The sequence below is a fragment of the Podarcis liolepis genome (assembly GCF_965112155.1).
Source record: "Podarcis liolepis genome assembly, chromosome: 8".
In the NCBI taxonomy this organism is placed as follows: Eukaryota; Metazoa; Chordata; class Lepidosauria; order Squamata; family Lacertidae; genus Podarcis; species Podarcis liolepis.
The window spans coordinates 3,122,008-3,147,827 of NC_139560.1; the positions used below are offsets into that span (position 1 = coordinate 3,122,008).

General features: G+C 48.4%; 3 protein-coding genes across 3 annotated transcripts in view; 2 read left to right on the forward strand and 1 right to left on the reverse strand.

The window, feature by feature from the left end:
• The window catches only part of LOC310713002 (1-phosphatidylinositol 4,5-bisphosphate phosphodiesterase gamma-1-like), an 89,811-nt gene extending 83,989 nt beyond the window's left edge, over positions 1–5,822 (forward strand). Inside the window, exon 31 of the mRNA XM_083516521.1 lies at positions 1,277–5,822. Within this exon, the coding sequence (XP_083372647.1) occupies positions 1,277–1,328 (52 nt within the window). The 3' untranslated portion in view covers positions 1,329–5,822. The remainder of the gene's footprint in view (positions 1–1,276) is intronic.
• Positions 5,823–6,808: 986 nt separating this feature from the next.
• On the reverse strand, positions 6,809–25,694 carry LOC310713039 (ubiquitin carboxyl-terminal hydrolase CYLD-like). The gene is made up of 15 exons (XM_083516709.1): positions 25,550–25,694; positions 22,796–23,275; positions 21,228–21,509; positions 18,717–18,792; positions 17,846–18,054; positions 16,584–16,737; positions 16,235–16,370; positions 15,772–15,882; positions 14,977–15,068; positions 14,114–14,180; positions 12,727–12,859; positions 11,929–12,037; positions 11,217–11,335; positions 10,482–10,701; positions 6,809–8,835 (listed from the first exon to the last, which is right to left on the reverse strand). The coding sequence occupies exons 2-15, from the start codon at positions 23,255–23,257 to the stop codon at positions 8,651–8,653; spliced, it is 2,355 nt and encodes a 784-aa protein (XP_083372835.1). The 5' UTR covers positions 23,258–23,275; positions 25,550–25,694; the 3' UTR covers positions 6,809–8,650.
• LOC310713838 (uncharacterized protein) lies at positions 23,385–24,828 on the forward strand (the record flags this gene model as incomplete). The annotated part of the gene is made up of 3 exons (XM_083518403.1): positions 23,385–23,398; positions 23,590–24,193; positions 24,244–24,828. The coding sequence occupies 3 exons, from the start codon at positions 23,385–23,387 to the stop codon at positions 24,736–24,738; spliced, it is 1,113 nt and encodes a 370-aa protein (XP_083374529.1). The 3' UTR covers positions 24,739–24,828.
• Positions 25,695–25,820: the final 126 nt, after the last annotated feature.

Consider the following 25,820-nt stretch of genomic DNA (forward strand, 5'->3'; position numbering starts at 1 on the left):
AAAATTATGATTAAAAAAAAAAGTTATTGAGAAGCCCCCAGGCCCACTCAGACGCCAATCATTCTCAACAACAACAATCTTTATTATGGTCCAGAGACCCAACAAATTGTTACAAAGCAATACACAATTCATACAGCCTACCTCCAGGTTAAACAAGCATTTTGTTCAGAATATAGGGATCTTTGGTTCTTGCAACCACCGATAAAAACTTTTCCACTGCTAATGTTCTAGCATTTGTCTGGTCTTCCAATAGGAACCTGACATAGTGAGCCTCTGATTTTTCCGGGAAATGTACCAGCAAGGGTAGTATCAGTTCAGCCCTGGCTTGCTCATATTTTGCACAATGCAACAAAATATGTTTTATGGAATCGATGTCTTGAGCACACAAGCAAAGTCTGTCCTGGTAGGAAACTCCTCTCAACCTGCCATCCAACACTGCAGAAGGAAAGACATTTAGTCTGGCTTTGGTGAAGAGCCTTCGATAGTTTGGTACTGTCAGGTTTTTAATGTAAGGTGTTAACTTAAAGACATACCCATATTGTACTCCTACTGCCAGTGGACTACAGACTGCGCGTGATCGAGATCGCAAGTCACTGTGTGCATTATCCCATAATCTTTGCTTTAATATCTTTTGGGTGCCTTCATAACCCGGGTACAGTGGTGCCCTGCAAGACGAATGCCTCGCAAGACGAAAAACCCGCTAGACAAAAGGGTTTTCCATTTTTCGATGCGCTTCGCAAGACAAATTTCCCTATGGGCTTGCTTCGCAAGATGAAAATGTCTTGTGAGTCTTGCGATTTTTTTCGCTTCCCCCCCTTTTTCTAAGCTGCTAAGCCGCTAATAGCCTTTTAGCCGCTAATCCGCTAATAGCGCTAATCCGCTAAGCCGCTAATAGGGTTGCTTCGCAAGACGAAAAAACCGCTAGATGAAGAGACTCGTGGAACGGATTATTTTCGTCTTGCGAGGCACCACTGTAATACAGTTGGGGGGGGGGGACAGACCAATAGAGGTGGCTTTTCTAGCCATGGTTTTCTGCCATTTGCTGACAAACTCCTCATTGGTCAGGTGTTGGTACAAACCCTTCCCTAGATCAAACACTGAAATCCTGAGCCAATGTTTTAGGGCAGCCCATCACGCTTTAGCTGAAATTGGGCATTCACCAGCTTCTGACAGAAGTATGGAGTTGGGGACACAGCAGAGATCGTAGAAAATTTGCCTGAAAGCCATCTAGTTTTGGCAGGTCCCATTATCATTCTCTTTGTTTTCCCCTACGCAGGTTGATGGAGAAGAAGAAGCGAGACCGGCAGCTGGCCAACAAGCGGAACTGAAGCAAGGCCAGCGTCCCTGGCTCGCCCGTGCCACTGGGGGCCTGGAGGCAGCCTCTTCCTTCTCCCCACCAAGCCCCAAAATGGCCTTTCCCACCAGCCACTGCCTAGACACTTCTCTGCTGCCCCAAGTCCCAGCTGGCTGGTTTCCTGGTGCCGGGCGGGCAGAGGCTGAGGCCGCCACAGCAAGAGCGCCCCCCAGGGGTGATGGGAAGCAGGAATCTGAGCGGACTGACCACCTGCGGGGATGGAAACCCCCCAAGTTCCCGCAGGCCCCATTACGGACGTCGGACGTGGGCCTTGTCGAAAAGTTTGCTTGAGCTTAATTTTAACCCGTAGCGGAGGAGCTGGGCTTTTTATTACTTTTAATTTAATCATTCCACACCCCCCACCCCACCCCGCTTAATCCTGGCCGCTTTATGGTCGCAGCTTGGAAGAAGTCCCTGGCGTCACTTTGCAGGACAGTTCCCACACCTAACCTAACATTGCAAACCTACAGAGGCCAAAAAGCTGGAGTAGGAGGAATCCGGGACAGAGGAAATTACGGCTGGATGCAGAGGACTTGCAAATGGAAGCTGAGAAAAATAGATCCCATGGGGTGATAGTTAGACAGCAAAGGTTAATGAGCAGGAGGATCAGTTGGTGGGGGCGGGAACAAGATGCACCCTCCCCCCCCCTCCAGAGAGGCATATTGAGTCTGCTGTGAATACAGATGTGCCTCACAGCGAGCGAGGTCCTCTCCATCCTTAAGCACAAAAGTTCTCTGACCGCAAACCTTGCTGTCACGATGGCTGCACTCTGTCTCGGAGGCAGTGGTCTCCTGAGTACCGGTTGCTGGAAGCCACAAGAGGGGAGAGTACAGGTCTTGCATTCGAATCCTGCTTGCGGGTTTCAAACAAGGGGCATCTATCTGGCTGGCCACCGTGAGAACGGGATGGCTGGACCAGATGGGCTGTTGGCCTGATCCTGCAGGCTCTCCATACGTTTGATCCGGAATAGATCTCGTTTATTTTGAGGGGGCTTATTCCCATTAAGCGTGCACAGCACAGAATACGGCAGCCATGGTATATTTATTTATTTATTGCTGGAAGGGAGGAAGTTCCCTTGCTCCCGCTGCCTTTCAGTTGAGAATACCCCCCAGTGTTTCCTGTTGTTGCAGAGAGTAGGCTCTGTCCTGCTGTATCTCGGACACCAGGAAGGGAGTTGGCCCAGGGACTGCGATCATGGCTTTGCACCATCTGGCCTTGATAGCCTGGCTGCCTTATTAGTGTCTTCAAATGGAAGTAGGGAAAGGGCCTGCAGGCGCTGGGGGGAGAAGCAAGCCCCGAGAAATGTCATTTGTTTGAGGAGGAACATCTGAATTCGCCACAACTTTCACTTCAGCTGTCGGCAGACTCCTGTAATTTCTTTCGCTGGGGGCTTAGCACACCACAGGGCAAGCCATGGTAGGAACAGGCATGTGGTAGGAGACCCCACCCCTACCCCTAGCTGTCTCTTTTACATCCATACTGGCCAGAGAGAGAGGGGGAAGCTATGGAGCACATCAGTAAATCATAGTAAAAATACTGCTCCACATTTTTGGTGGTGGGTCGAATTGAAAACTTCCCTTCCTCTGTTTGGAAGGAGTCCCCAAACCAGAGCTTTCCAAACTTTGCACGTCGGTGGCACACATTTTAGACATACATCATTTTGCGACACAGTAATTCACTTTTACCAGCAAGCCTAAACTAACCCCTTTCCAGCCCCGGGATCAGTTGTGCGACATCTATACCTATGTTTAGGGAAGTTTTTAATGTTTGAAGTTTTATTCCTTTTTTAGTCCTCTGCTGGGAGCCGCCCAGAGTGGCTGGGGAGACCCGGTCGGATGGGCGGGGTATAAATAAAATTATTATTAGTATCATTACACACTGCAGCCGACACACTAACGTGTCGCAACACACCGTTTGGAAAGCTCTGCCATAAACATTTGCATTTTGAGAATCTGTGTTTCAGAGGAGATGTTCAATGTCTTGCCCCTGGGCCCTTAGCAGGACGGCAAGCCAAGACGTCACCGTTCACCTTAGTGAGTTCTTCCTTCTTTCCCAGGGAAAGAATCCCAGGGATTCTGCAGTACAATAAAGCAAACCCCAACAGCTGTGTCCTTCCTACCGATTGCAGAATTTGGGTCATTTTAGAAGCATAACCCAGGGCCTGATGCTGGGGGGGGTTGGAATGCTGCCAAAAGTCTACACGCACTGGAATTGAGCCCACGAGCAAGTGACTCCCCCAAATCATTGTGGCTTATAGTGGCAGCTCCCAACTCACAGGCTTCATGGGAACGCAGAAAGCTCCCGCTGCTACTATGAGGCCTGTTTGAGGGATGAGATGGTCTTAGGAGAGGTTCCGGTGAAGTTTTATTGATGGGGAAAGTTGGCCTGTATGCAGAAATGGAAAGCTTTGTGCAGAAAGACCAAATGTACAGGTAGAGAAACAAGTCCGAATTGGCAGAGTTAAGTTTGCGAAAAGGGCTGAAGCCACAGGGAAATCGCTGCTGCCCAAACCAGCTTGAGAGGAGTGGGATATGTCTGCGGGAGTCCTCCTGCAAACCCACTCGCCCAGTGATGTTTGTTCAGGAAAGTTGTGGCCTGTAGAGAAGAGGGAAGGTGAAGGTGGCTGTGAGAAGCTGGCAAGGAGAGCGAAGAAGAGACCAGGAAGATCCCAAGTACCAGATTTATTGGTGGGGTGGGTGGTTGCATTCTGCCAAACTCTTGCTATTTGAGCTATCTTTGCAGCCTATTCCTTTGCTGTGGTGTGAGGGATGTCCTGAGCTCTTTAAAAAGGATCTGGTAGAGAGGTGGGGGCATTTTAGAACCTCGCAGGACCATGCAGAAATGACCACCACGAAGCACTGATAGGGCTTGGAGCTGCGGGGTGCAAAAAAAGAAGTTTAGAGAGAAGAGCAGAATTGTCTTCCTTCAGATAAGTGGGTGCCAAAGCTGGAGAGAAGCAGCTGCGAGGAACTCTGCACAAGCCACACCCCAGAATATTTTGTCACAAGCAGGCTGAGGATTCCAACTTTGGCTGTTTAAAGAGAAAACGGAACATGCATTCCAAAGCAAGGATAAGCATTGACATGCTGGGGAAATCTCGGCTGCTGGAAAAGGGCCGGAGGCGAAATGCAGCAAGCCAGAGACTTAATGCGACTTCACCTTGCAGATTTACCCTGCAGGTGTTGAGAAGGGCGGTGGTTCCATGCCTGGAATGCTTGCTCCTCCTTCCTCCCCATCCTGGCTCCTTCCTTCCATGGGCACAGATCAGAGCTATGGCAGAAGGTCCTTTAAAAGAGCATTAGGCAAATTCATGGAGGGCTATTGATGGCTGCTAGCCATGTTTCTTGTCTGCCTCTGCAGACAGAGCCAGAAATGCTTCCGAAGACCAGTTTCTGCGATCTCACAGGAGGGGAGAGAGCTCTTGTGATCTAATCCTGCTCGTTTGTTTGGCCACTATGAGAACAGGATGCTGTGCTAGGCGAGACCTTGGCCTGATCCAGAAGGAAAAGGCTTGTGTTCTCTCATCCGGGCCACCAGAATAGCATTGCTTTAACTCCCTTCTTCACTTACTTTGGCCAGAGAGGGGCAGGGAGAGAGATGTTGTACCACAACGACCACATTTAAAACCCTGTTGCCTCAAAGCAGGCAATAGGTTCTGCCCCCTGCAGGGGTCCAAACTTTGCCTAGCCCTGCCTTGAAAGCAAGGGTGTGGTGCTTCCTACTCGTGTGTAACTTCCCCTATGGAATCGTAGAATCATATGGACTATGGAATCATAGCTCAACCCCCTGCAATGTAGGAACCTTTTGCGCAGTGAAAGAGGCTCAAAAGAGAATGGTCAGTGCTATAAGTTTGCAAGGAGATGACTTGGGCAGCTGGCTAGCTGGGCTTCTGCAGTAGCTGCCGGTCAGGGGAACTTGGGTTAACTGCAATACTGACCCTTTGCATGTTCACGTCATCAAAAGCAGATTCTTCCGGCTAATTTCAAAACCTAGTATCAGTGGTTGTTCTCTTTTGTAATTTACACGGGGCTCGAGGGAGGGCACAAGCGAGCCTCGCCTTGGCCAGAGCCATGAGTTCCAGTTTACCTACCATCCATGCCTTTGAAGCTGGAGACTTCCTAGCTCTTCAGTACCACGGTTGCCGGACGGGCTGCAGACCACATGGGGCGATGGAGGAAAAGGCTTGAGGTGAAGTTTCTGAGCACTACTCAGTCTCAGAGTGCAGGCAGAATCCACCTCCCAGTTAGAAGAACCCAACTCGAAGCTTCTTTTGCGGGAGGGTTGCTTACACAGGGTGGGGAGATTCGCCCCGACCAAGAGGGGAGGGCACAACAAGCACAAGAGAGTCGGCAAATACAGCAGCACTGTTGTTGCAAGGAGACGTCCCTTCCAGTGCCACTCTGGGGAGGGACTCCATGTACCCTTTGTATGAAAATAAAATCTATTTAGCCAGTATTTATACAGAAAAGTGCTTTGCCTGTCTGGCTTCTTTCCTCTTCCTGTCAAGGGTGCGGTTGTGCTTTCAACTTCACAAACATCCACTTGGCTGCCTGGGCCTCAGGATTCTTGCACTGGCAAAAACACCTGGCCTCATTCGGCCTACAAATCTGTGACCATCTGACACAAGTCAGTCATTCGCTCCATCGCTTGTTTTATCTATCTTGTTCTTTCGCTTACACACACAGGCAGCTAGCTGTCAGTGTGGTGTAGTGGTTAAGAGCGGTGGACTCGTGATCTGGGGAACCGGGTTCGCGTCTCCGCTCCTCCACATGCAGCTGCTGGGTGACCTTGGGCCAGTCACACTTCTCTGAAGTCTCTCAGCCCCACTCACCTCACAGAGTGTTTGTTGTGGGGGAGGAAGGGAAAGGAGAATGTTAGCTGCTTTGAGACTCCTTCGGGTAGTGATAAAGCAGGATATCAAATCCAAACTCCTCTTCTTCTTCCCCTTCCACAAGTTGAGGAGCCATTTTTTCTGTCCCTCCCATCAGCCCGCCGATTCTGGCAGTGGCAAAGGGGTGGGAAAAGGAACACAGAGACACAAAACGTGCGTAAAGCCAAACACCCTGTTGGGGATGGTCCTTCTCAAATTGCCAGAATGATCCTTTGATAAGGATTGAAGAGGTGATAAATCCCCACAAGGGATAAGCATGAAACCTTACGCTTTTAGCCCTACACGGAATTGGGGTATGTGTAAATAAACTTCCATGCCACTGTTTTCTCCCATCCACATCTTTTAGAACAAGGGTGGGGAACGAGGAATTGTTGGACTACAACTCCCATCATCCCTATTAGCATTCTGGCTGGTGCTATGAGCAGCTGGAGGGCCTCAGCTTCCTGATCCCTGTGTTGCATTTGTGAAACATGGGCAACACACAAGACATTCAGCTGTGGAACATTTTCCTTGGTGACTCTTGCATGAGACATTTCTTGGGAAACAAGGCAAACACAGGCAAGTCAGAAAAGAAGGCTCTATTGGAGGACGTATTTTTCAAAGAGATCGACACCAGTAGATACAAAAATGTCCACTTTGAGATTTTTTTAAGGCAGGGTAGGGGCAGTTGGGTACAGCTGGTGATATAAGTTCTAGAAATAGAGGAAAGAAGAATGCCAACACAGATTCCAAGAATTAAACAATGCAAGCACAATCTCTGCAGCTGGTCTCTCAAGCTAGGCCTCAATGAAGCGAAGGGGCTGTTACAAGGTGAACCCCGGCTATCACCAAATAAATACGAATAACTTTGATAAATTTATTTCCTGCTTGTAGAAGCCCGAGCAGACACCAAAACCTTGGATTTCTGTGTCAGACAAGCTTCTTTCTCCAACAAGGCCATGTCCTACTGGAAAGTGCTGTAATACTTTATAATTTCAGGCTGCAGAACAGGACATCTCAGCAGAGGTGATTTAGAAATACAATCGTTTAAAAGGGCTAGACAGGTCACACAGACGCTGTCAACATGTAAGGCACTTAGTCCTCTCCCTACCCAAAATCTTATTGCACAGTATTTTAGTAGACAGAAAATGCCAACTGTTCTGTAAAATTCACATAGAATACAGAATCCCTGTGCTTTTTCTGCAAGAGAATTATTTTTTCTTTTCTTTCAGTAGCTCAATATACTTGGGAGAATGTCTGAAACACCAAACCCAAACTATTTAGAGATGGAAACCAAGAAGATATGTCAACTTGGGGATGGGGTGGGGAGACAGTGGGATGGGGAGAGGGGTCATTCTAACCCATGGGAGATGAACTGTCAAGATACCATCACGGAATTTGAGAGGGGGAAGAAGAAGTCCAAAGGATCACGTTTCTAGGAACCATCACAGGAAATCTGGCTAACAAAGGCCAGTTTGCATAAGGAAGCAGGAGTCCTTGAACAGGAGGAACAAAAATTTAACCACTTACTCTCTTAGCTCTGCACTGCTCTACAAAGACGGCTCGTGCAGGAGGCTTAATAACAGTGCTGTTGAATTCACAGTAAGGCAGGCCAGGCCATTCCCCAGGAGTCACCAGACTGCCTGGGCACCTGCTGTTCTGGATGGTTGTATATAGTCCACAGCCCTGGCTGCCACGCTTCCTTGTGAAAGTTGTAAAGGCTGAAAAAGGAGAAGGCGTGAGAGCCATCTCCACACGCTTGGGCCATTTTCTCCCAAAACCAAAGGTATTTATCCAAAGTGCTTGTCCTGCCTGAGACAAGTCATCGAGACGCTTCAGTAGGAAGCCTTAATTACCATCTAAAACAAATTACACAAATTTAAAAGTGCAAGTCATGCGCACAGGGCTGCCACAGATGGCAAAGGACCGCACCAACAACCAAGTGTGCAGAGGAGGGGCAGTCTGCTATTCCCTAGGGATTCCAGGTCAAACCCAGAACTTACTGCAGGAAAAGCTTCTTGTCTGAGACATTCAATTCCCACCTCTCCCACCAAGGAGAAGGAATGATCAGAATAAGAGTACTGGGTTTTGGGAACCCAGCTGAGGTGAAACCCTGAGACAGGCCACTTCCTGGTGCACAGACCAGAGTGTCTTTGTGCAAGCCCAGCCTTGAGCTTCGGCGTTTTCCTGAGTTGTAGCCCTTACCAAAAGGAGTGTGGGAACTGAGAGGGGGGGTTGCTCCACCAATACTAGTCCCACATTTCTGACAAGCCCAGATTCGCAGGTTTGAATCACCTGCCCCAGGCAAAGTAGTTTCACTGGTTCCATTCTCCAGAGGCGATTCTGTAAACAGCGTGAGAGACAGCGCAGTGGAAGAGCGTCGGAGCCCCTTCCTCTCTGTTCCACTGCAAGAAGCAACCCACCGCTCACTTATAGAGTGCCATTTTCTTGCTTTGGTACATGTACATGTAAGCATCGCAGAAGAGGCGCTTAGCTACTCCTTCCATGTCCCGGGGCTGCTGCATGGCCAGGGTGGCTACGGGCATTTCCAGGTACTTGGCAACCTCTGGGCACAGAGTCACAGTGGGAATGTTGAAGCCGTCCTCATCACCTGCGAGAAAGAGAGGAAGATGTTAGTTTCTGTTTATGCCACTGTGCAGTGCTTAGAGTCACAAGACTCTGTTTTGCATTCCAGAGATTCCAGGCTGTTGGAAGTCTCACAGAAGACAGGAGACGGGTGTGATGTTACTGATTTCCTGTTCCTTTGTTTCAGTTGCTCTCTGCTTTCACAGAGAGAGCATGTATTTTTCTTTTCCGTCTTCGTAGTTAGAAATAAAACCTAGCAATGTAGCTCATATTTTCTTGTCCTTCCCTGCATGCTGGATACTTTGCGTAATGAGGAAACGTGCCTGGAGCCTCATCAAAGGCTCAGGTCGTTAATCACATCGGAAGAGATTCCGAAGGACTCAACCGGAGGATGAGCTTTTCCAGCTCGGTCGTAGCGGAGATTCCGACAGAAGAGAGGGTCCTTTGGTGAGACCCTTGGGTGCATTTGGAACAACCCCCTGCCTTGTGCAGCCAGGACTGGTCAACCTCTGCAACTGCACAGGCACACAACTGGGATGGGTGTATCATTCGTGAGAGATCACTGCCCTTCAAGAAATGAAAAGGAAGCGAGGATTTATTTGTGTCATGGACTGGTTGGGCACAGATGAATAGCAGGAGGAGCCAGCTGGGGAATCCCAAAGGAAGAAGGCTCAGAGCCTGGGGAGTGGTGATGGGACGGTGATGAGTGGTCAGAGGGAGAAGACTGGGAGGAGGAGGTGTCAGAAGCTGAAAGGGTAACGGGGCTTAGTGACCAGGGACAGTCTGTGACAGAAAGGAGTCCAGAATCAGAGGCAGAAGCAGGTGAGTGGGATGAGGGGGGCCGAGAGGCAGAGCTGAGTCACAGGTGTCTCTCTCCCACCCTTCTGCAACAACCCTTCTGGTTCTGTCCCCGCCCCCAGAACCAGGAGAGGTATGAAACAGGAGGAGCATAGGCAAGCTGCATGCAGGAGCAGTCTCTGATTGCTTGGAAGAAACCTTGGAGAGGTGGCATAAGAGGGCTGTGGGGAGGCGAGGACTTTTAGTCTTGGTAACTGATTTCATGCAGTAGGACCTACAGGGCATGAGCTGCTGTGCTCATTAGGCCTGAAACTCAGCCAAGTCTGTGAAGATCATGTTTTGCTAATAAAGAGTTAACTCCAGCTTCGAACTCTGTGACTTACTGGCCGTCTCTGTGACATTATGCCAAACCTAACTCTTCCTACTGTGTTCTATGCTCACAGAACTGCTTTTGTGTAGCTATTCAATTTTGACATTTTAAATCAGATACAGGGAACTTGTGGGCCTCCAGCTGTTGCTAGACTCCAGCTCCCATCATCCCTAACAATTTGCCCCACTAGCTGAGGCTGATAGGAGCTGGGGCATCCAACAATATTTTGAGGGTCACAGGTTCCCCATCCTTGCTATAAACAAGATGTGGGGGACCTTTGGTCCTCCAGATGTTGCTGAACTACAACTCTCACTAGCCTCAAGCGTGTTCAATGGCCAGTGAAGATGGGAATCGTAGTCCCAGACCCCTGTATGTCAAATACATTAAATCAGCCAATCCCCTTCCTTCCCCAACATCGAAACAACATCCCTAAATGCATTTGTGGCTTCTTTGGGTTGCGGGGGAGGCATGCACGCACCTGTTAAAATAGCACACAAACTTACCATGCCTATCTGCCATGCTGTCAAAAAACATCCAATTCTCCTTCTCTGGTCCGTATTTCACAAAGGAGACATAGTGACTGGTTTCAATGCAGAGAACAGCAAAGAGCTCCAGTTTCTCCCGAGGGACCCGGAGGCTGCCCAGGCGGCTGACCCTGCAGAACTCCTCGGGGATGTGCAGCTTTGTCAGCTGATGGGCTTTGCGCTGGTAATGAGAGTGAGCCTGCAAACAGCCACAAGACAGTAAAGCTAAAGGGGTGGCGAGGGCTCACGTGGAATGGAGCACCTGCTGCCATCAGGTGGTCTGTGCTTTTAAAGAAAGGAAGTCCACAAGTCAAGGAACTGTGGCCTAGCATCCCTTTTGCTCTCAGAAAACCCACATCCACCCTAACCAAGGCATGCAGAAATGCCTGCAGAAGCCACAGAACAAAGGGAATGTTCACAGGGAAGAAAAATGATTAAAGTTCTCTGATTCTATGAAAACATTTTCAACAAATAAATACTGCTACCAAATTTGGAGAGGGCCCTCAGGGGCAACTAGAATGCTTTCGGGGAGCCAAGTAAGGCCCACAGCCTGTTGGTTAACCACCCTCCGGTGTATACCAAGTCCGTCAGTGCGTTCCTCTAAAGAAAAGGGCTCCTTCACTCCTTTCCCGAAGTCTCAAGAGGAGCAGGCATGAATCTGGGGCCTTAGACGTGAAACTTCTTCCCACTATGGTACAAATGAAAAGGGGGTACCTGAGTGCAGCAAGAATCGCAGTACTGCTTCAATCCGGTGTCTGCAAACATCTTGTCTTTGAAGCACGCTGTGCATTCCTGAGTGGCCACAGCTCCACACACAAAGCACTCCCTGGGACCTACAGTGGGAGACCATAGATCACACCTTGAACCTTTCAGAGCCTGCCTGCAGGACAGGATGCACTTTCCACTGAGAAATGAATTGGGCCCGAAAATGGCTAAGCGATCTGTAGTGTGGTTCCCCCTGGCCAGCTTCCAAGCCACAATGGTATATTGTTGCTTAGATCACACAGATCTCCTAGCTAATAGCAGCCTCTAGGCCTGAATCAGGCTCAGGGAGAAAGAAGCGCAGCAGGATCTTTCCTGACAAGCAAGCTGAACCACCTACAAAATGCTTAAGAACGCTCCTTGTACTTATTCTCACAACTGCCCGATGATGAAGGTTAGGCTGAGGGAAAAGGATTAGCCAGGGAGCTTCACGAATGGACCGGCATTAGAACCTCTCACTGTTTAATTCCAGGACGTTCCCGATGAACCCTGGGTCAGTGATAGAGGCCACAGCAATGAATCCATTCTCTGAACTGCCCTCAGTCTCACACAGTGCTATTGCAGCGTCTCATTCCAAGGAAGTGGATGACAAATCCAGGTAAAGGGAACTAGAATATGTTTGCGTCCACATCCCCACCCCTACCGTAGGATGCCCATAACTTACTATCCAGCAGCAGGTCAGTAATGTCCAGCTCCAAGGAGGGGGTGATTTTGCTGAACATTTTGTATTCCTTCCCAAAACGGGGCATTTGGAGGATAAAGCAGGAGGGAATCTAGGCAGAGGGAGAAATGGAAGCCACATTATCAGGACTTGCTCTGCAGCCAGAAGTTTCCAAGCAATCACACAATGCAGAATCTGGGTTGGGCTGATGGTCAGGGAAGGGCAGTCTATCTGCTTATAGCCACATAGCAAATTGATCTGCAGTGGGAAGCCCAGCAGGTTCTTGCATCTCAGAGCTGTGTAGAAGAGGGCACCGCTGCAGAGCAAGGTTTCCTCACCGCTGCATGTGAAGTTGTGCCTGCTCAAAGTTCAGTACAATTCTTGGCAAAGGCGGTGGGGCAACTGCTGGTATTCCTGGATGAGACCAGTTATCTAGACCAGGGTTTCCCAAACTTGGGTGTTTTTTGGACTACAACTCCCATCATCCCTGACCACTGGTCCTGCCAGTTAGAGATAATGGGAGGTTTAGTCCAACAAAAGCGGGAGACCCAAGTTTGGGAAACCCTGGTCTAGATGTCCTACAATGTGGGTTCAGGTTCAGAACTGAACCAGCCTTGGTCACCCTGATGGATAACCATGAAACAGACGGGGGAGTGTGACCCTGTTGATTGAGCTCAATATCTCAGCAGCTTTTGACACTATTAACCACGATATCCTCCCGGACAGGCTCAGGTCATGCTCTGTAGGGTCAGAATGTTAACACAGAGAGAAGCAGCAGCCAAAAGGGTCACAGTGACTCACCTCCACCAGCTTGAGATCAGATGAGAGAAAGGAATGCTCTACCAGCTGCTGCACGTTGGGGACCACCAAGTCCTCCTGCTTGTCCATGAATATCTGGTAGCAGTAGCACTCCTGCTCCTTGAGCCTTCCAGACCTGAAAGCGATGGGCAGGTGACTCCTCTGCGGCTGTCCAGATGCTTCACCCCACTCCCCACAAAAGGAATTATTAGAGCAACGGCAGCTGTTTCAACGGTGCAATGGGAAAAGGAATTTCTTAGGCTCCTCCCCATTCCCTCTGAGCACTATGGGGTGCAGGGGGCGCGGCTGGGTGGAAGCCAGGCTCCCCCATTCTGAGCCACTGCAGGCATACAAACTCCTGCCCTTAACACACCGCCTTTGGGGTAAGGTCAGCTAGAGACCTGGAGATCTTGGGTTTGCCTCCATCAACACCTGAGGCTCTCTAGACTTCAAATCAACACACAGTTGTAGAGCTGAACACTAATTCCCTAGCCAAGTAAAAATAAAAATAGTTAGCAATGGTGCTCCTCCCGACAATTTTCCTCTGCCACAGGGGTGGTTAACCTTTGGGTCATCCAGTTGCTGCTGAACTACAAATCCACGACAATTAGCAGTGCTGGATGGGGCTGGAGATAGTCTAGACTATCTAGGCGGCAGCTAGACTGGTGACTGGGAGCGGCCACTGGGACCACATAACACCGGTCTTAGAAGACCTACATTGGCTCCCAGTACATTTCCAAGCACAATTCAAAGTTTTGGTGCTGACCTTTAAAGCCCTAAACGGCCTCGGTCCTGTATACCTGAAGGAGCGTCTCCACCCCCATCGTTCTGCCCGGACGCTGAGGTCCAGCTCCGAGGGCCTTCTGGCGGTTCCCTCACTGCGAGAAGCAAAGCTACAGGGAACCAGGCAGAGGGCCTTCTCGGTAGTGGCGCCCTCCCTGTGGAACGCCCTCCCACCAGATGTCAAAGAGAACAACAACTACCAGACTTTCAGACGACATCTGAAGGCAGCCCTGTTCAGGGAAGCTTTTAATGTTTGATGTATTAGAGTATTTTAATATTTTGGGGGGGAAGCCACCCAGAGTGGCTGGGGAAGCCCAGCCAGATGGGTGGGGTACAAATAATAAATTATTATTATTATATTATTATCTCAAGGGCCACAAGTCACTTCTGCTCCACCAGGCCTAAGGCACTGCCCCTTTCTTCCTCCTTCTCCACTTCTCCCCTGACCACAGAGAGGTATTTTGACAGCTTCCCTTTACCACTTTAAGTCACTAGCCACCCAGATCAACTCCCTTTGAGGCATAAGATCCTTTGAAATGTGGTTATTTCTTCCTAGTTCCAGAAACATGCAGCCCATATTTCTCAGCTCTTTGGGGTGAAAACTTACTGCAGCTTCAGAAGTGGCTCTATCCCAAGGATGTGATGCATGATGAGGTTAAGAAACTCCTCAGGGTCTAAAAGGGCAAAGTAAACGCCACATCAGACACGCTGCTCCCTTCTTCTCCAGCTGCTGTCAGACACGGGCAAATCTTTTGTATAAATAAGAGCATAAACAGAGTCTGATGGGTCAGGCCAGTGGCCCATTCAGGGCAGAGTCCTGTTCCCACAGTGACCAACCAGATGCCTCTTCTGGGAAGCCCACAATTAGGATTCGAGAACAAGAGCACTTTCTTCTTCAGCAGCTGCTACTCGGAGGCTTTCTACCTCCGACAGTGGAAGAAGAAATGAAGGAGAGCAGGCGCGGGTGGGGTGGTGTATAGGTAACTAGCCCCCTCCATCACTTAAGAACAGAGCAAGAACACACAGAAAATGAAGCCAAAAAGCAGGGGACTTGTGTCTTCTGTCATTGCAGGATACAGGACTCCCCACTGTCCCGCAGCCAATGACGGAGTATTGGCTTGACACAGCAAATACCAGCTCTCATACTATGCCATACCAAACTGGCCAGGTAGTTCTTTTAACTTTTGTCAAAAGCTTAAAGGGAAGGAGGACCAGGCCCACCCGGGCGTGTTTGATTGTAGTCTTGCAAAGAATCCAATTAAGGATTTCTAGCAGTTCCATCTTTATCCTGCCCTCCCCAACAAAAAACCCATGAGGTAGATTAGGCCGGCTGAGAGAGACAGTGACCTATTGCAGTCTCCTCCACCAGTCAGGTTTGTGGCTGAGCAGGGATCTGATACTGGAATAGCTTAGTAGCACATCAAAGTGCACCAGAGCATGAAACCCCAAAGGGAGGGGGAAATTAATCACCTTTCTCAGAAGTGGCAAAGCTGGAACATTCTCCCTTCTCAGTCAACTGGTGTCGAAGGTCCATCACGTTGCTAGCAGCAACAAATCCTTTCCTGAGAAGAGGAGGGAATCGTGTCATCTCTTCAAGAAACTGACAAGGCGTTAAAGCGTGGTCTGCATGAATGCATGACACATCCCCAAAATCCCAAATGCCAAGGGGATACTGCTGATTAATAAATAAAATTAATATAGATTTGTTTATTTTGCAGAATTTATTCTGCTTCAGCATTTATTCTGCATCCCCTGATGTTGGGAAAGACTGAGGGCACAAGGAGAAGGGGATGACAGAGGACGAGATGGTTGGACAGTGTTCTCGAAGAGACCAGCATGAGTTTGACCAAACTGTGGGAGGCAGTGGAAGACAGGAGAGCCTGGCGTGCTCTGGTCCAGGGGGTCACGAAGAGTTGAACACAACTAAACAACAACAACATTCTGCTTCACAATGGGGGAAGAAACAAGGAGCTCCACAGAAACCCAAGTTGCAGCTTCTGAAATCCATTGAGTCCACCCTGTTAAGCTTCTTAGATTTCACCAGGCTCTGAAGCTTACTGCAGAGCTGTGGGAACTAGAAACTTTGCGGAAGGTTTTGTTGAATTTTATATAGAAGGGGAACCTCTCTGCTTCGAGGATGCAGAATTCAGCATGTGACACTGAAAGCTGCACCTGCAAAAATTGCAGATAGACAAAGAGGCAAATAATAGAGCTGAGTTGTGGACTGCTCCCGTTGGTCAGGAGGACACCCCTTTAGCTACTCACTGCCTGAGAGGGTTGACTATCTTGTCCCGGAGGATGTTCTGAACGTGCCCATCAGGTGGGAGGGAGGGTTTGAAGAGCATGGAATCCAACACAGAGGTGCAGGAGAAGAGGCTGTGGTGAGAGAGGACGCACTTGGTAACTTTGCTAGGTTGGCAGCAACACTCCAGAGTAGTGGATTAAAACAAAAACAAAAAACTGACATGGAGACAGAGAGAAATCGAAGCAACAGCATGAGCAGCAGAGAATAGATTTTTCCCATCAAGCTGAATTTGATGGTGCAGTTCACATACCCTACAAAGACCCTCAACCATGAGAAGAGAAACACAATTATTCAGGATCTAAGCACAGTCCCTGAAGGTGCACAAAGGGGGCTATTTCCCATAAACTAAACGGACCTAATGTGGTTTCCAAAAGGGACCCACTTGTATGGGGGTTTGGAAAGGAAGGAAGCAGACCCACCTACCTGAAAAGTGCAGCATCCATGTAGCAAGAATTGCAGTGGCCCTGGATCCCCCTCATCCGCCCTTCCAGGACATTCACGGCCACATCATCCCTGAGAGGGGGCGAGTTGCTTAGGACAGCAGGAGCATCCAGTCCACCTGAAACAGATGGATACTTCCTCTTTCTAAAAACACCTCTAACATTCTGCTCCTGAAAATATGCCTCTCTTCTTTTAGCTTAGACATGATGCAACAAACCACGATGGGAAGGGCAAGAGAAAGAGCGGGGGGGGGGGGGAAACTGGTCGAAAGCTGCAAATGGATCACTTGATCCTCACCGCGGTGTATCTTCAGTGGAGGAAGGGAACTTACTCAGCTCTGTGGACTCCGGGGAAGTGTGGCTGATGGACTGGAAGCGCATGTCCGGCTGGCACGACTCCAGCCTCACAAAGAGGCCACGCTTTGGGGGGCAAGTGAAGTAGCGCACCCCCTGCAACTCGCCATCAGAAACGCCCTTATCTTCATCCTGTGTGGGAGGGTGAAATCTCTTAGTCAGACAGGCAAGCATCCTGGTCAGAATCTCCCCTAGCAGTCTCACGGACAAGGAAAAGGAACAAGAGGGAATTCCGGGGGATTCCACATGGGAAGCTGTGCCAGGACCATCCTCTCTGTTCTTCCTATCAGAGACAAGAACTCCTCAAATCCCTCTTGGGCCCTGCAGTTGAGTTACCAACACCTCTCAATCAGTGGTACCAAAGGCTGACAAAAAGACTAAGAGTCAAACTGTCGCAATTAAGTTACCCACCTCAAGACTCTTGGCTCTAGTAATAATAATATAATAATAATAAAATTTTATTTGTATCCTGCCCTCCCCGGCCAAGGCCGGGCTCAGAGCGGCTAACATCATAAAAACAACACAATATGCATAAAAACGGACATCAATTAATTAAAATACATTTTAAAATTAATTCAGATGCCTTAAAATCTGGGCAGGCGGCAATTAACAGATTGGAATTGAGAGTGGTTAAAACTTGCAAGGACCAACTGTTTCCACTGATCATACAAGGACCTGTGAGCGGGTTGGGGGCCTCCTTCGGGATTGTTTTATACAAAGGAAAGTAAGTCAAACTGTATCCTACCCAAAGGTAGTAGCCCATTTCTTAGAGAGGGAAGCAGGTTTTCATTTCCAGCAGTCCTGTCAACTGCGTGCCCATTTACCCGTTGCATAGCCCAACCCTGTGATACAGTTCTTGATCCCACTAACATGAATCTAAAAAAATGTAGTATAAACACCGACAACTGGGAAACACCAGCCTGCAAGTGCTCCAATTGGAGAACAGCCTTTACCAAAGGTGTCATGGGCTTTGAAGACACTCAAACTCAGGACGCAAGGGAGAAACGTGCCAAGAGGAAGGCATGCTTGGCAAACCCTCATCAGGATCAACTCCCACCTGGAAACCTATGTCCCCACTGTGGAAGGACGTGTGGATCCAGAATTGGCCTCCACAGTCCCTTACAGACTCACTGTTAAGACCGTGTTCATGGCAGACAATCTTACTCAGCTACGAGGGATTGCCAAAGAAGAAGCTAGAGATGTCAAATACCATGAATGGATGAATGGATGGAACTCTCACCAGCTCAACTCCAGCCATTTTCTGCCGATTTTCAGGCAGACAGCCAATCCAACAGATTGTTCCTGTGACTGAGTTCCCCTTGTCCAGGTTGATCCGTACCACTGAGTTCACGTCAAGGGAGGGTGACTTGCTTTCCAGATCCTCTGCACTCTCACTTCTCTTGCGCTTAGGCTGGTCCTGGAGCCCAGTATCAGCATCCACTTCAAAACCTGAAAGGCAACACATATGTATTATGCCAGACAGACTTTTGTAATTAACATTTTGATGCCGTTTTATTACTTTGCTGTTGAAGACACTGGGTGGGAGCTGGAGAGTAGGAATTTATGAGTGACATAGCCATTTTGCTGGTTTGGCTGTTTAGTATTCTCTTTAGCAACCTAAGACCTGATTTGGGTTAGGAAGTTAGGCTAACCCTCACTTACACTCTGCAATGCACTTGACTTTCTGCTACTAAAGGAATTGCTATGGGGTGCCTAGGTATGTTTACCTCTGCATTCTACCCATCAGTGTTGAAATGCGCCTTTGCTTCAGCAGAACATATTCCTGGTTGGTGCAGGGCAATCAGAGGACCTGGTTCCTTCCAAACAACAAAGTGCCATCTCATTTTCACTTCTCCCTTCATGCATTCTTCAGCAAGGCACTCAAGAATGCTTGGTGCCTCAATATTTTAAGAGGAGTGCAACACAGAAAAATATACCCTATGAGTCTTATAATTTGGTGGAAAAGGCAGACTATAAAGGTGGTTGGTGTGCATGTTATTGTTTTCAGTAACAGCCTTATAGACTCCAACCCCAATGCCACAGTAGAACCAATAAGATTTCTGGTCCTCCAGAAATGGAGAAGCAAAGCTACCACAGAACTACAGAGTCACCTGGGGAAAGCAGCTCCTCTTTAACCACAGAGTCCATGGGGATAACGCGGAAAACATCTTCCGATCCTTCTTCCTCCTACAAACCAAAATAGAATGTGGGTGTATGTTTTAATCTGTTTTTAGCTTATTATTGATTTTATGCTTTGAATGACTTACAAAGTTGTTTTATGGGTTTTCTTACTGATAATTTATTGATTTATTCTCTCTGTAAACAGCTTTGAGTTTTGCTTTTTTAAAAACATGCAAGCAGTGTATTAATTTATGAAATAAATGAAGTAGAAAATTTAAGGATATACCTGGAAGTTTTACATACAAAGTATGTGAGCTACTACTAAGCTACATATGCACCATGGATGTCATTGGCTTCGTTCACACCAAGCCATGGTTTGTTTAACAAACCACAAGCTGTCCCACAGACAACCACAGCTTGTTTCTTCAAAGCTTAGATTGTTTTCTAGCTGCTTCTTTGGTGAGCATCTTGGGTGGGGCAGCCAAGCAAACTATGATTAAGAAAGGGTGATGGCTTCACATGCAACACCAAGCGGGAGTTTAGACAAAGAAAGAACAAGCCATGGAGTCCATCTTGGTTTGTTGGCAATAAACAAACCATAGTTAAGCCACAGTATAGCATTGGCTTCCGGTTCTGCTCTGCCTTAAGGGAGGCAGCTCCCACAACAGTTGGAAATCGTTGAAAAAGAAAAACAAGGATGATGGAGGGTAATTATCCTTCCAAATTCCCCCTCAGGGACAGTGGGGAATGGGCTTCACTCACAGTTCGTCTCAGTACCTGGCTCTCACCCCGGCATGGAATGTGGGGGGCAGAGGGGCGCTGAGTGCAAAAGCACTTCACCTGCCAAAAACCCTCCAATGCCGCCATTAAGAAGCAGAGGTTCTCCTGTTAATTAGCGCTTAATTGGACTAAAGTATGGGTGCGTGCTAGAAGAGACGAGATCACAAACTGCAGAACAAAACCAATTGCAAGGACTTTAAGGTTTGAACTTGAGATAAGACTTCATTCGGTGCAAAAGACAGGTGGAGGGGAGCTTACAGTTTCTTTATTTAAAGTTTTCTTCTTACATTTATGATTTGGCAACCCATTTCTAAATGTTAGTTCAAATTATATTTGTACAAGCGAGGAAGGAAGAAATTGGATTATAAATATGGAATATAACATCAAACAAAACCCTGTGTGTAAAAAAAGAAAAAGAGAGGGAAGCTCTATTTTGCAAAAGGTTTACAATAGAAACTTAGAGCTGACTCTTCCCCATCCTTTATTATTTAAGGAGTGAACTGAATAAGGCTAAGAGGACTTGGAATTTAATTTAATTGGAAGTATAATTGCTCATTTATCTTCAGTTGGATGGAAGGATGAAAGGAGTCTGTGAGCTTGCCAAGGAACTGATAAGGTTCATATCTGAATTATCTGCAGTTTAACAGACCACTCTTCTTTCCAGGCTGAGAAGAAAAATGGTTAAAACAGGTGGTGATTTTTGCAGTTGTTCATGTTGCAAAACAATGAAGCATAAGATGGGGCAATGGAGAAATTTCTGGAACAACAATGGGATATCAGCTTCACCCAAGGCATGATGGGAAACAGCAACAACTGGGGGAAAGAAAGACATAACATCTTACAAGGACAGGAAGAAACACCACGGACAGAATAATTGCCACACACAGGAAAAGCAAGAATATCGTTTGAGTTCCTCATTTGTAGTTTTATAAATCATTTAATGTGTCAACACATATAGAAGTAATTAATACAGTCATACCTCGGGTTGAATGTTCTTCAGGTTGAGCGCTTTTGGGTTGCGTTTCGCGGCAACTCGGAAATAATGGAGTGAGTTACTTCCAGGTTTTGCCACTCGCGCATGCGCATACACTCAAAATGATGTCATGCGCGTGCATGAAAGCGGTAAAACGCGACCTGCGCATGTGCAGATGCACCGTTGCGTCTTACGTTCTATTCAGGATGCGAACGGGGCTCCAGAACGGATCCCGTTCACATCCCGAGGTACCACTGTACTGCAGTTGTTATATAAGGGATTATTATTATGACTGGAATGTAATGGAAATTAATAAGATTCTGGAGACAGAAATAAAGCAAATAATCAAGCCATCAATTCTAGCATGCAGGGGGCCACCTTATCTAAATTATATAATTCGGCATTTGAACGATTGGTATTAATAACTGTATTATAAATTGCTATTGTTATAATGAGGCTATTATTGGATTGCAATTGAAAACTAATAAAAAATATTATCATAATATAGCAACCCATGGCTTAGTGTTATGTGCAGACCCGGCCATTTTATCCATCTGCCCAGATAAGGAGAAGCAAGCATTTATCAGTTTCAACTGGCAGAGGAGACCTGTTGCATTATTTTCCTTCCTGGCTATTTTTGGCGTAACCCCAAAATGGGGGCATCATCATTCTCTATTTTCAGGACATTACTGTGTCAATGAATGCCTCCTCCAGAAGGATTTAATCAGAATGGTGATGACTTTCTTACCGGACACACTTTAACCATCCAGGTCTTTTCCTCCTTGAATACATCCATTGCTATCCCTCGCATGAAGGCATCATCCAAATAGAAGCCGATGGTATCCCCCACTTTCACTGGAGATGCCCCAACTGCGTCCGGATTTCCCTCTTGCTTCGCCATGCCCATCTCTGGTGCAGATACAAACTGCAGTTTGTTACATGGGAGGAAAAGGCCACAGTCCTTTTTACACTTGAAGTATTCTGTCCCATTGTAGGTACCATCACAGTGGCCTTTGCCTTCACCGTCACCCTGGAGAAGCAGCAGATAGGTTATGTTATAACATCTCAGGATATGAACAAAGAGAGGACACAAGAGAATAGCCCATTTCTGCTACAAATATGTGAGTATCATGTAGGAACCAAAATATACCCTTCAGAGGAGCAGGACAGCTCCCCATCCTTCAGAAAAACTGCACTGTAGTTGCAATTAATCCAGAATGCAGCAGCTAGACTGGTGACTGGGAGTGGCTGCCAGGACCGCATAACACCAGTCCTGAGATCTGCATTGGCTCCCAGTACATTTCCAAGCACAATTCAAAGTGTTAAAGTTTAAAGCCCTAAACGGCCTCGCTCCAGTATACCTGAAGGAGCGTCGCCACCCCCATCGTTCTGCCCAGACACTGAGGTCCAGCGCCGAGGGCCTTCTGGCGGTTCCCTCATTGCAAGAAGTGAGGTTACAGGGAATCAGACAGAGGGCCTTCTTGGTAGTAGCGCCCGCCCTGTGGAACGCCCTCCCTTCAGGTGTGAAGGAAATAAGCAGCTATCTTCTCTTTAAAAGACATCTGAAGGCAGCCCTGTTCAGGGAAGTTTTTAATATTTAATGCTGTATTGTTTTTAACACTTGATTGGAAGCTGCCCAGAGTGGCTGGGGAAACTCAGCCAGATGGGCAGGGTATATATAAATTTATTATTATTATTATTATTATTATTATTATTATTATTATTATTATTATTTATCATAAAGCCTAATACCATACAGGTGGCATGCAGCTGAATAAAATTCAGGAATTGACCCATTAAAACTTACTAAATTTACTTCTAGCTTTCCATTTCCATTGCCCCAAAGGAGCACATTTTTCATGTACTGCTTAACTCAAAACTTCCATCACATGACTTCTGCTTAATGTGGCTGCATTAATTCCATCTTACTCCCTTCATGGTAACCAAAAGAGATTGGCAAGAAACAGATTAAAATGAGCATGTTATTATGCCTTAGCCAGAAAATAATGTATTTTTCCTTCTCTGAAACCATGCAGCCCGAGGAAAGGTTTTGTGGATCTCAAAAGCTTGTGTGAGACATTTTGAACTGGCTGGCCCAAAAAAAGCATTTAATGCTTCTCCTTCTTTGATGTGAACTAAGCAAAGCACTTCGCTCTTCAAAACAAGAGAGTCAGTCGTAACATGCAAAACAATGTACTTTTCTCTTATGGATTACTGAGAAAGTATTTATATAGCCTATTTTAGCGTTCAAAGCCTAAATTTACAGACCAGACCGTAAAAATTCAGGACAATTACAACCTCCATAAATGGCCTCACCTGCAGCTCTACACCAAAGTAAACTGGGCAGAGCCCAGATGGTAAAGGGCTCCTATGAACCTTCCCAATGTAGCAGATGGTACCAGAGAAAGTCTGATGGTCTAGTTCCACAAAGACTTGCTGTCCCTGTTTGGCATTCATGGCTGCATCCAGAACATGCCTGTCCAGAAAACAGTTCAACCGTTCATGAATGTTGCTGATGGCTGAAAGATAATCAGCCATCTTGTCAGGCAAAGGCTGCAGAATTTCACTATCCAAAGTGACCACGGATCCATCTTGCTCCATGACAACCCTCAAGAAGCGAGTGGGTGACAATCTAATGCACCGCAAGTAAGTCTGTTCGTTCAGGTAACACATACTCCCTGCAGGAAAAAATTTGCTGCCATAAGGGTGGTTTTCAGTCAGGATGTAATACATGTTCTTATCCCCATGGGAAGACTGGTACACAGCTACTGTAGTCATCTTCACATTCCTTCAGTCCTAAAAAGAAATTACACAATCATGTCATAGGGGAATTTAATAAACCTACTTTAGTCATTGAATAGAAGAAACAAATAATCTAGGAATGCTTGCAGGTAATTCCTGGGCAATGAGAATAAGGAAGTGGGAAGACTCCCCGTCATACTTCACATTTAACTCAACCATTTATTTATTTAGAACAGGAGTGTTGAGAATTCTCTGGCATATGCAAGAAATTAGCAGCAACCAACAAACCCCAATAAGCAATACCGCAGTCAAAATGTCATCAGTCACAAGTATACCTCCCCCAGCCCCCGGAGCACTTGAACTACAAGTCCCACCAGCCAGCAGCACTCAGCCAGTTTGGACTACAAGTCCCACCAGCCCCAGCACCTAGAGGTTGCCCTACAATTCCCACCAGCCAGCAGCACCCATCAAGGTTGGACTACAATTCCCACCAGCCAGCAGCACCCATCAAGGCTGGACTACAACTCCCACCAGCCAGCAGCACCCATCAAGGTTGCCCTACAACTCCCACCAGCCCTAGCACCTAAAGGTTGCCCTACAACTCCCACCAGCCAGAAGCACCCATCAAGGCTGGACTACAATTCCCACCAGCCAGCAGCACCCATCAAGGCTGGACTACAATTCCCACCAGCCAGCAGCACCCATCAAGGTTGCCCTACAACTCCCATCAGCCAGCAGCACCCATCAAGGCTGGACTACAATTCCCACCTGCCTCAGCACCTAGAGGTGGCCCTACAACTCCCACCAGCTCCAGTACCTAAAAGTTGCCCTACAATTCCCACCAGTCAGCAGCACCCAGCGAGTTTGGACTACAACTCCCACCAGTCAGCAGCACCCATCAAGGTTGCCCTACAAGGCGGTGTGGATCCAGAACTGGCCTCCACAGTAACTTACAGATTCATTGTTAAAACCGTGTTTATGGGAGACAATCTTACTCAGCTACGAGTGATAGCCAAAGAAAGAACAACTCCCACCAGCCAGCAGCACCCAGCGAGGTTGCACTACAAGTCCCACCAGCCCCAGCACCTAGGGGTTGCACTACAACTCCCACCAGTCAGCAGAACCCAGCAAGCTTGGACTACAACTCCCAGCAGCCAGCAGTACCCAGCGAGTTTGACTACATCTCCCACCAGCCAGCAGCACCCATCAAGGTTGCCCTACAACTCCCACCAGCCCTAGCACCTAAAGGTTGCCCTACAATTCCCACCAGCCAGCAGCACCCATCAAGGCTGGACTACAACTCCCACCAGCCAGCAGAACCCAGCAAGCTTGGACTACAACTCCCACCAGCCCCAGCACCTAAAAGTTGCCCTACAATTCCCACCAGCCAGCAGCACCCAGCGAGTTTGGACTACAAGCCCCACCAGCCCCATCACCTAGGGGTTGCACTACAACTCCCACCACTCAGCAGCACCCATCAAGGTTGCCCTACAACTCCCACCAGCCTCAGCACCTAAAAGTTGCCCTACAGTTCCCACCAGTCAGCAGCACCCAGCGAGTTTCGACTACAACTCCCACCAGCCCCAGCACCTAGGGGTTGCACTACAACTCCCACCAGCCAGCAGAACCCAGCGAGTTTGACTACAACTCCCACCAGCCAGCAGAACCCAGCAAGCTTGGACTACAGCTCCCACCAGCCCCATCACCTAGAGGTTGCCCTACAACTCCCACCACTCAGCAGCACCCATCAAGGTTGCCCGACAACTCCCACCAGCCTCAGCACCTAAAAGTTGCCCTACAGTTCCCACCAGCCACCAGCACCCATCAAGGCTGGACTACTACTCCCACCAGCCAGCAGAACCCAACAAGCTTGGACTACAACTCCCACCAGCCCCAGCACCTAAAAGTTGCGCTACAATTCCCACCAGCCAGCAGCACCCAGTGAGTTTGGACTACAAGCCCCACCAGCCCCATCACCTAGGGGTTGCCCTACAGTTCCCACCAGTCAGCAACACCCAGCGAGTTTGGACTACAACTCCCAGCAGCCCCAGCAGCACCCAGCGAGGTGGCCCTACAACTCCCACCCTCTCCCAGTGGCCGTGCAGCCCCTCTGACGGGCCCCAGGTTGGCCAAGGCCGCGCTGGGAGGTCCGGCGGAGGCCCCTCTCCCCGCGGAGCCCCCCCCCGCCCCCGCCGGCCTCTGCCCTCCCTCGCAGGGCTGTTGTGAGGGTGGACCGGGGGGGCGGGGAGGAGCCTCGCCGGGGGGAACTTGGCAGGGAAACGGCAGCCCTGCGGGAGAGGAAGGCGGGGGCGCCGCGGGGTCCCTCACCCGCTCGCTCCGCTCGGCGACGGGCCCAGCCGGCGCCGAAGCCGTTCCCGTTTCGCTCTGAGGAAAGGCCATAGAGCGCAAGGGACGGCCAGAGCGTCCACAGGAGGCCGTCGCCCACTCTTTTCCCTCAGGTCAATCCGCAGCCAGGGCCGCCTCAGCCGCCAATCGGAATGAAGGGGTGGGCGGCAAAGGAGCGGGACATGACCAATCAAGAAAGAGGAGTCGGAACGAGGAACGAGGAAGTTCAAGACGGAATCTGGGCTTGGCCAAT